Genomic DNA, 9,984 nt, shown 5'->3' with positions numbered 1-9,984 from the left:
TGGGAGAACTGACTTATTGCGTTAACTAGAAATGGAGGTCTTTCCCTAGCCAGCATAAAAATACATTACTTACGTTCTCCGTAATACCTTAAGAAATGGAAAATGTTTGAACTACATGTGTTCACATATTTATTAAGTCTGTGAAATCTTTACAGGTTATCTTCAGGTCATCCAAAGTCAATTGTCCAGTACAGGCAACCACGTCCTCCATGAAGGGGGTCTGAGGACAGGGGAAAAAGTCATTCAAACAGTCTTCCTCCTCGTCGTCTTCGCTGCTTATGTTTTGTAGCCCATTTGAGGAGATGTATTCCACGTTTGGGTGGGTATAGGGTTTCGGGTCGTGCTGGTCCGGAGCAGACTTGTCCTTGTGGGAGTGCATCAGCTTATCTTGGTTCAAGTACCTATCTGCTGATGGACTCTGGCTGAAGCTGTGAGGGCTGCGAATGAGCTCTGCTTCTGAGGCCGTGGATCCGGGACTTCCATTAGTCAGGGCGGCCTCAAGATCCTCCTGGATCTCCACTGTAGAATGTTCTTCGGTGTTGTGCTCAGCACTCACTTTAAATTTATACTCGGGTAACAGTTGACCCTGGGGAAGTGGGCATATTACATTAGAGTGCTACAGAATATAGAAAGTTTATTATTTCTGGTCGTGTTTTGGAAACCATGTTAAATGCGTGACTGGTACTGTAAGCCTAATTCAATTTGTGCGATGATGCAAATAGGCTTAGTTACAGGTGCAACTACTCTTAGATTAAGATGGAATGTAGAAAAGGGCAAACAAATTTCTAATTCTGATATGCGAAATGAGGCTTCTAAACTTTTAGATTTCTCCGATGGCGTGGAGTAAAGCAGTGTTTCCCAACCTGGTCCTCAGAGACCCACAGATTTTCCATGTTTTATTCCCTCTGAGTTCCCTGCCAAACTGTCTGCGGGTTCCTGAGGACCCGGTTGGGAATAAAGCAGCTGATGGGAGATGCAGAAAATGGAGCAGTCACAAAACCCCGCTTCCTTTTGCTTTTCAAAGCTATATTGGCTGTCTCAGTAGCCTATGTACCTTGGCTATACACTCCTTTGCCCAGATGCTGTTGGCAGGATCCGGAATACTGTTGTATATCATCCGAAAGCACATCGTGACCCTGTTGGCGTGATAAAATCAGGTAAGTCAGTCAGGTTTATATTAACGTAATGAATTTTGGATATGTTATGAATTTGTGCCACCAGGGGGCAGTAATTCTAGTGTTGCAATAGCATGTGCTCGTTACCTGAGACTCTCGTTGCATTTAACGTGTACGCGACAGAGAACAGTAAACGAGCTGTGCGAGTGCATACCTCCACTTCACAGTGGGAGTTCGGCAGAGACATGCCAGCAGTAAAGTGAAGCTGGCGAAAAGTCCTGTTAAGATCAGAACCATTTCCATACTTTTTTCATTTTCTGGAAGAGAAACGTGTAAATGTCTGAGGGACTGCTGTGTTCAGTTATCGTAAGTGTAAATAGCCCAAACAAACCATGCTCTGCCAAACGTGAGCTGTTACAAACCATTTGGGCATTTTTTTTAATTCATGCAGATCTGCTCCCCTTCGTTAGATACTCACTCTTAAAATCGATGAATATATGATTGGTTGGTCCCGCTGGTCCTTCCTCAGCGTTGGCCCAAGCCGTCATCCACAGGTCATACTCTCCTGGCAGTAACTCGTCTGTGGTGTACTCCTTCAGATATGGGTGTACTGGACCTGAGCAAGAAATCCATCCATTTTTTGCCTCACTTTTACATCACTTTAAACTTACAAAAGTATCTGCTAATTATATAAAATGTAAATCCGTTATCTTCACAATAAGAGATGGTAGAGAGAAACTGCACACAACTGCAGTGCACGTTTATATAGAGTCTGGTCCTTTTGCACCACTACAGATACATCCAGTAATTTTCCATAACCATGGTTACGGTAGTTAATGATGCATCCCAGAAAAGGCTCTGGAAGCAAAATGTCACACATTAGGGTTTTAACACCCATTTAAAATGACTTAGAAATTTTCAGTGGTAATGACTGTATAGAGGCAATGGTTACCCAGACTGAAAATTAATTTCTCTTTCATGCAGGTGGGATTTTGCTAAAGAGAACCGAATTTGCCTTCCCTGGACTGGAACCAGCAACCTTCTGACCAAAGATGAGCTCGTCCTGTTTCCTTACCAAACTGCTTCTCAGATGACCGACTTTCTCTGCTCTTGAGGTATATTGTGTAGCTGGTCACACAGACCCCGTCGTGCTTCCACCGTACGGTCACTGTAGCATTATCCCAGTTCTCCACATTGGTTTTGGGTCCCTGGGTTGGAACTGGGATAAAGCACAAGCGGTTCAGGACTGTTTTCCACTATTTTCGTAAAACAATGGAGAGAACTTCACATGCCGGAGAGCTTACCTGGTGGCCAGGAGCAGATATGGCGGAAGTCCCCTTTTCCAACACCGTGCGCGTACAAAGCGTATACAGCCCCAGAATAGCATGTCTGATACGTAACATCTGCACAGACAGGGGAAACGCGTTCAGCATGCTGATCATTCCTGCCACGAAGGTCTGGGCCTCGGCTACATCCGCATGGCTGACCTTTCACTACCATTCGGAGATCTCCGGGAGCGACCCTCCTCCATCTGAGGTCCTGGCTCCTGGCGTCAGTTGGGAACCATTCCACCAAGTATCCCAGCAGGGGTTGCGCAGTGTTGGGTTTCTGCCAGGAGATGGCGAGGCCCTGCTCGCTGATTGGCTGGCAGACTACGTTCTTAGGGGAGGGTTCAACTAGTTAAACGAAACAAAAGTAAATCGCAAGTATATCACATCCCACTAGCATCAGTATCTGTTTACCATTATTTTAAAAATAATACCTGTTTTTACTTTCTGTGAAAGTCTGTGTTTGCCCCAAACCATTAACGAAAAATAATCACAATTTCATAGTAGTGGGAAAAATAAGTGCTTAGGGACATAGATACAACAGTATCATTGTAACAAAAATCCTGCCCTGCGTGGAAATTTTACAACTGACACACAAACCGGCATCTGAGTAGTAGACCCTTATTCCCATTTCAAGAGTTATGAATTTGTCACATAATTCTGTGAAAACTGGCTTCCTGAAACCCAATGAATATTAATGTGCAAGCTTAGTGAATGCTGCATGTAAATATCTCAAACAATGCTGCACATACTTTACCTGTACCTGTCACTAGTGGGAGGGCAATACGAGCCACTGGTGAATGACCTTTGGAGTTGTAGGCAGACACAGTGATGTCACAATGAGAGCATCTGATGGGCCCTATGGAAAGCCCTGTGGTGGCAAGCTCTGTTGACTTCCTGGTCAGCTGATCCATAACCATCACCTTGTAATGTAGGATCGCCCCCCTGGCGTCAGAGACACTGAGTTCCTGAGTGCCAGAAATGTTGTCTTACAATCATGATTACAGACACACACACGGCTGTCGTTTGGGTACTGGACGGAAAATGACTAGTGGATACATCAAGTCATTTGGGGGGAGGAGACATTTTACCTTTTCTTCTCAGTAGATCTGTGCTTTATTGTAAACCGAAACTGTCAACACATACTTTCATTCTTTCACTGTGGCTGTGAAATGTAATAGCACATTTACCAAGGACTATACCTGTCTATAAAGTGGTTTTCACACATAAAAAGCTTACTTCAGGTGAAAAAAAAACAGTATTGCTTGGGGGGAAAGCAATTCTGTGGCATTGCCTTGTTCTGGTATCGCATTCGTGTAATCCATTTTAAGACGGAGATTCTTGCCTTCCAGAGTATCCAGTAAAGCTTCTCTTGGGAGTGCAGGTTTGATTCAGTGTACCAGACGTCCATCTCTTTCAAAGGAACTGGAAGAAAAAAAAAAACATCAGGCAGTGAAACCACTTGTGGTACCCTCCCCCTATCTGTAAACCACTGCAGTTTTTACAGTGCCTGGCTGTGTACTGTGCCCCAAAGCAGTAATGCAGCTGACCAACCAAATTACGAGAATGCAACAAACGTTGTAGCAGGGACTGAAAAACTCAGCACTACCCTTGATTCTATTACGCGCAGTCATTTTCATGGCTGTAGCCACAGAACAGGTTTAACTAAATCTATTGTACAAAAAATAATAATAATAAATCCACCGAAATCATGACTAATATTTCTAAAAAATGTTTTATTTATTGCATCAAAGAAGTGCATAAAGAGGCGCCGTTAAGCAGCCTGCAGGAGATCGATCCTAAAGGTGATTTCCAGAAATATTTCCGAAGAACATCACAGACCAGACCCACGAAGAGACACAAGCAAAGCATGAACACATTTAACAAACGATACACGAAACAGGAAAATTTCCAAATAAGGTCCCCTGTAAAACCTGTTTTGATCTTAATGTCATGACTTCCTTGGACCACGTCTAATGCTTTCTGTGAACTTTTGCAAAACTACAACAAATGGCATCGGAGTATGCAAACATGCTTTCAGTTCCCCTTTGAGGCCCTGCTTCAAAGTGCTGACCCATCTGCTGCACGGACATCTGAGGGCAAGGTGTGAATTTCTCCTCTGCATCTGTACCCCCCCCTTCCCCCCTCCCTCCCTCCCTAATATGCTCTTTTTCTTCTTTTTCTGTCTTCAAAATGCATACATGCATAATATCCTGCATGTGGCTGGTTTTCAAGAACCTCCCGATGAAGGAAAAATGGTCACACTCAGAACAAAATCCCCAGTTGTGCACAGAACAATATCACAGCCGTGTCACATGATTACCACCCTCAGAACAGCTTCTGCGTATTAAGATTAACATCACGTCAATAACATTTCAATTTCAGTCAATACAAAGTTTCTTTTAAAAACTAGTCACCTTCTTCATCAGTTCTTGCTGCTACAATGTTGCTCCATTCACTCCAAACTCCTTTCTCTGAGTCTAACTTGTTTCGGGTCTGAAATTCATATTGCGTGAAAGGTTCCAGGTCTGAAACATTCAGGTTTCCACTTGTGTTCCCCTGAGAGAGATATTACAGAGAACTGCATTAATACAAAAACCAAAAATTTGCTCTAGAAAGATATTACATTGTCTTTATAAAAATGTGCCATGTTTACGTACTTTTAAACGGTACCAAGCTTTTGGCTTATAGCTGTGGAGGTCTGAGGTGGGTTTGACTTACTGCTTTGGAAACCTAAGGTAGGTTTGGTTTATAGCTTTGGAGACCTAAGGTGAGTTTGGCTTACTGTGGTAGAGTTGATGATCCGGGTTTTTTTGTCAGTTCTGCATTTAACCTGGAGAAGATGTGCAGTTTCTTTCACCTTCCAATGGATGACACATGAGTAGGACAAGCAGTGCGCCTGTGTGATTTCTGGGGCCGGAGGCTTGGCTAAAACACAAATACATGCACAAATAAAAATGAAAGACACTTGTTATTATCTAAGTATAATACTAACACATACACACGCTGGAAACCACAAATGTGACTCCTCGCTAGATGCACATAAAATACGGCCGCCGTGATTAGTCAAAGTAGTCGATGACGTCGACGGTTAAAATGCGTCATCAATATTTTAAATCGCCGCATCATGGAAACCGCATATACTGATAATTCTTTTTTGAATTTAAAAATACAGTACAGCTGTTTCGAACTCTTTTTAAATTACAGTATTGTACACATTAAGTTACTGAACTGCACAATTCAAAAACAAATTTAATAAAGTACATTAAAAATAGTATACGGTACATAAAATATAGCTTATTGTAGTGTCGCTGCTGCATCTCCTTGGCTCGTTTTTGACAGTTCATCATAAGCTTTGATGAGTATTTTTATGACAGAGAAAACGCTTTTCTTTTTCCCACCATGTTTTCTGTGCACGCTGCATTAGCTTCAGGTAGCTAGCCAGAAGCAGACGTCACCGCAAGGCAAAGTAGGGGTATCAAAGTAAGTACCGTTGTTTTACTTCTCTCCATATATTGTCATGCTTAAAAAAAACCAAAATGAGCACTATAAGCTGACTGTATGATTACTATAAGCGAATTGTTTAAACAGATTGATCATTCCTGTACAAATACTAAGTGAATGAGCCATGTATGCGGATGATCACTGACCGCCTTTCTTCCCTGCGATTTCAGTGCTTATCGCTTCCATGGTAGCCTACAGTGTATAACGAAACAGTTGCACGTGGCGTGTTCTTCCAAGTATAAGGGCAGAAGGAATTTATGCAGATTACTAACTTTTGGGCATCAATAAGCAGCGTCTCGCTAATATTTTAAGCTTACAACTATTGTCCGCTTATCGAATTGTGGGCACAAGAAACGTCAGCATAATGCCGAAAAGCCGGCGTCCGTTATCTAAAGCTCTGCAATGACATACAGTTTGTTGTTGTCAAAATAAAACTTAAATAGGAAAAATCAATAGTTTCGATTAATCGACTAATCAGTAAAATACTCTAAAGATTATTGGATAGAAAAATAGTCCTTTGTGGCAGCCGTAGCCCTAACATAGGCTATGTTAAGTACACACTCTCCTAACCATTACAATAGGACCTGGCTGGTACTAAGTCATACTTAGGAGGCAGCTCACAAAAGCACACAATAATGGAACACGTAATTCAGATCATATACGTAAATATATGCGTTTTGATGGAATACTTCCTCATGCCATGAAACATTTAGATAGATGCAAAGAAAGTGCAGCATTGAATTATAAGGTAGTATGGTGTGTACTCTACTGTGAATACTGCATACCCATGAGCTTCACGTTCATTCATACTCATGAATATATCGCACTACTCAGAATTTTGTTTGTGCAGTTGGAGCGTTACTAGAGCAGCACCAGGTCTCAGTACAGTTGTTTCACACCTGCAGCGTGGAGACGTCACATGAGCGTGTTGTATGTCATTGAAGTATGTATGTTTACCACATGTCACATGAGATTTCACCCAGAGATACGCAGTTAGGTGTCTCTAAGCTGCCCTTAACGCATGTACAAAATGTTCCTGAGAGTCCGTTTCTGTACCTTAATTTACACTAAAAGGCATATTTACCTTCAACTAGTGTACAATTGGCAGACCCTTGAGGGCAGAGCCCCAGTGACAAAGAATTGCACCCTCAAAAATACAGATTGGTACTTTTTTCTGGCAGCGCATATGGAATGATAGCCCAGCCTTTTGCACTGTACTGCCTGGGATGGACTCCATGTGACCCTAAGATGGATATTAATTTAATGGATGGCGGCAGCATCTGCATGTAAGAGCAAAGATCACTGTCACTCTGCCTTCATTTCACTTAGAACACGTTGTACATTTTTCAGTCACAGCAGTGGGTAGACATTAGGGGTGACGTTTAAGGGAACTGGCTGTCTGAGTGCCGCGTTTCAGAGTCTGTACTGTTTGTACCATTACACGAGCAAGGTAGACCCAATGTATGGTTTAAGTCATAATTTTTTCCATCCATTCATCCATCCATTTTCCAAACCGCTTATCCTACTGGGTCGCGGAACCTATCCCGGAAGTAAGCTGCCTTCCGGCTAATTGCAATTCATACCTTAAGCACAACACAACCTGTTTCCTAATTATTTTTCAGTTCTTCAAAATGCTTATCCAGAGCCCATTTGCTCTCTGTCCCAGATTTTTATTATTCATAGAAAAGTCATAATGATTGTGAAACCGGACTCAGTACCAGAGGCTGCATGTTCAAATGTCAATAAATGCAATTACAAAAAGCAAGGAACCTTTAATGTTTGACTCAAACTGGCTATGCTTTGATTCTAAGTGTTAGTCTAATTATCTAACAACAGATTATCAACAAGAATACAGTTCTTCAAATATTATATATATATATAATATATATATATAATATATATATATATATATATATAATATATATATATATATATATATATATAATATATATATATATATATATATATATAATATATATATATATATATATATATATATATATATATATATATATATATATATATATATATATATATATATATATATATATATATATAATATGCACAGTATAATTTACAAGCAGGTTAATATTATGATTAACGGGTGAAAATCTCTATTTGTATTGTCATTACCTATGTTGCTGAGGGTGAAGTAAAGGCTGTCGGAGGAAACATTTCCAAACTTGTTCGACGTTGTCGCCCACACTGTGTACTGAGAATGTGAGCCGAAAGTCGGCAGACTCGCAAATGCGGTGCCGTTCATAGTGTATTGGGGTGGCAGCTTCAATGTGTTATTAAGTGCGCTAGTTTTCATCCTAAAAGACAGCATGTCATTTGCAATTGGCTATTATAAATAATGCATTAAAATAGTTACACTGTACGTCCTACTTACAGAATATATGACAAGGTTTTGACGTAGGTATCCCTTCCCGTCTTCCACGTACATGTTATATTTTCATTTATTCCTACCTGGACACAAGTCAGATCCTGGGGTTTGTCAGGTGCATCTGCAAAAAAACACCGATGTATTGAAGTGCTTTTTATAACCGTCTTTGTTATTATTTGCAGTTTTGTAGTCTAGATTTCGTTTCGCGCGTTTATACTATGGTAATATTTACTACCTACGGCCACCTCACATACAGTAATAACTATGACCCATTAACTTTACCTTTAGACGGTTGTACTTACATCCAACAGTAAGGTAAAAGCCGCAGGGCACTAAACAACAATCGCACTTGCAAGCGAATTCATATGACGTTTTTCTGGCTCGTATGTTTTCAATCTTAGAAAAAATCGTCGTGGAATTGTAGTTCACTGGCTGCAAACTGGCTTGATCGAGGTACATGTTTCTTTTACATTTCACGTTATCAAAGACACAATACACCGCAAAACTCGATCCCGGGTGGACAGCGGTACCAACAGTTGAAAAGGCAACACACATCTTACCGGCTGAAAAAACAAAATACACACATTAGTTGCAAGCACGTACGAATGTTACTGTTATCGGTACTATCCAATATTCCTCTATGCAAAATGTTGCCCCGTTTTATGTAAAGCTTATTATTAGGACTCACCCGTTTCTGCCCCAGTGCCACAGAGCAAAATCATTAATGCAAAGGCTGAGCCGGTGCTGAACTGGGGAAGCATCGAATTTACGCTTCACAAACAAGAGATTCTTGCAGTATTTTCAGCTATGCGTTAAAATCATAGCTTAAACGACGTTGAGTTTCGGTTAATGCTCTTTTGGTGCGCATCGGACAACATATTCGAGCAACTCTAATCATTTACACCAACCAGTCCGGTTTCGACCCCCCGTTTGAGCTCATAATCAGACGGCTGCCACTGTCCCTCTGCTTGAGTGCAATGAAAAATTTCGTATTTCACTAACTTTGCTTTGTTGGAGGTGACGCGACTGACGGGAATTTCCCCAGGGTTAGTATATGAGTAATGCGCTTCAAAGCCCAATTTAGCCCGACACCATTTGAAGAAAAAGAGGAAATATGATTTTCTCATTAAGCGATTGGCCTAATACTTGCGTTTAAGCACAGCTACTACGCCCACTTTGCATATCAATTAGCTAGCCTAATAAATTAGGCCAAATGCATGCATATTGGGGCGAAGGCGGCGCAGGAGGTAGCGCTCTAGTTCAGCAATTGGAGGGTTCTAGGTTTGAAACCCGCTTCGATGCAATTTGAACCTCATATTGCATGGCAGTCTCCGCCATCGGTGTACGAATGTGTGTGTGAGGCATGAATTGTAGTGCTCGTACGAGTAGAAAAGCGTTATATAAATGCAGTCCATTTACCATTTCAAGCATTGCCTTTTGTTTGAAATCGCGTGCAAATATGAACATGCATGCCTTCCTTATAACTGATAATACTTTTAATAAACCCAGTATTTGCATGCATTTCAATTATTTCGCACAGTATGATCCGGGGTTGGTGTCCGTGCTACGCGTGTTGCTTCGACCCGTGGCTTGAGGAACTAAAAGTGTGGCACATGTCGATGAGCACAAACGTGGGACTTTGCGTTTTGGA

The 9,984-nt window shown here is 41.3% G+C and overlaps 1 protein-coding gene across 2 annotated transcripts; it reads right to left on the bottom strand.

Moving 5' to 3' along the window:
* Positions 1-116: 116 nt before the first annotated feature.
* Positions 117-9,473, bottom strand: LOC125716498 (interleukin-12 receptor subunit beta-2-like). Of its 2 annotated transcripts, none has more exons than XM_048988837.1 (15): positions 9,022-9,473; positions 8,636-8,896; positions 8,340-8,454; positions 8,081-8,262; positions 5,229-5,371; positions 4,861-5,002; positions 3,789-3,868; positions 3,201-3,411; positions 2,603-2,791; positions 2,420-2,518; positions 2,191-2,334; positions 1,594-1,731; positions 1,330-1,432; positions 1,055-1,136; positions 117-586 (listed from the first exon to the last, which is right to left on the bottom strand). In XM_048988837.1, exons 1-15 carry the CDS (start codon positions 9,092-9,094, stop codon positions 122-124), a joined length of 2,427 nt encoding a protein of 808 aa, XP_048844794.1. In that variant the 5' UTR covers positions 9,095-9,473; the 3' UTR covers positions 117-121. The 2 variants fall into 2 exon arrangements, with proteins under 2 accessions (XP_048844794.1, XP_048844795.1); XM_048988838.1 differs by having other exon boundaries at positions 3,207-3,411; positions 9,022-9,471.
* Between the last annotated feature and the right edge of the window lie 511 nt (positions 9,474-9,984).

The sequence above is a fragment of the Brienomyrus brachyistius genome, chromosome 21 (genome assembly GCF_023856365.1).
Source record: "Brienomyrus brachyistius isolate T26 chromosome 21, BBRACH_0.4, whole genome shotgun sequence".
Lineage (NCBI taxonomy): Eukaryota > Metazoa > Chordata > Actinopteri > Osteoglossiformes > Mormyridae > Brienomyrus > Brienomyrus brachyistius.
This window is presented reverse-complemented; position numbering and strand designations above follow the sequence as displayed.

Coding starts and splice junctions, on each gene's coding strand:
- LOC125716498 (XM_048988837.1), bottom strand. CDS start 9,094: ATGCTTCCCCAGTTCAGCACCGGCTCAGCCTTTGCATTAATGATTTTG. Junction 8,897..9,021: donor TGGCACTGGGGCAGAAACGG/GTGAGTCCTAAT, acceptor TTGTTTTTTCAG/CCGGTAAGATGTGTGTTGCC. Junction 8,455..8,635: donor CTTTTACCTTACTGTTGGAT/GTAAGTACAACC, acceptor GTTTTTTTGCAG/ATGCACCTGACAAACCCCAG.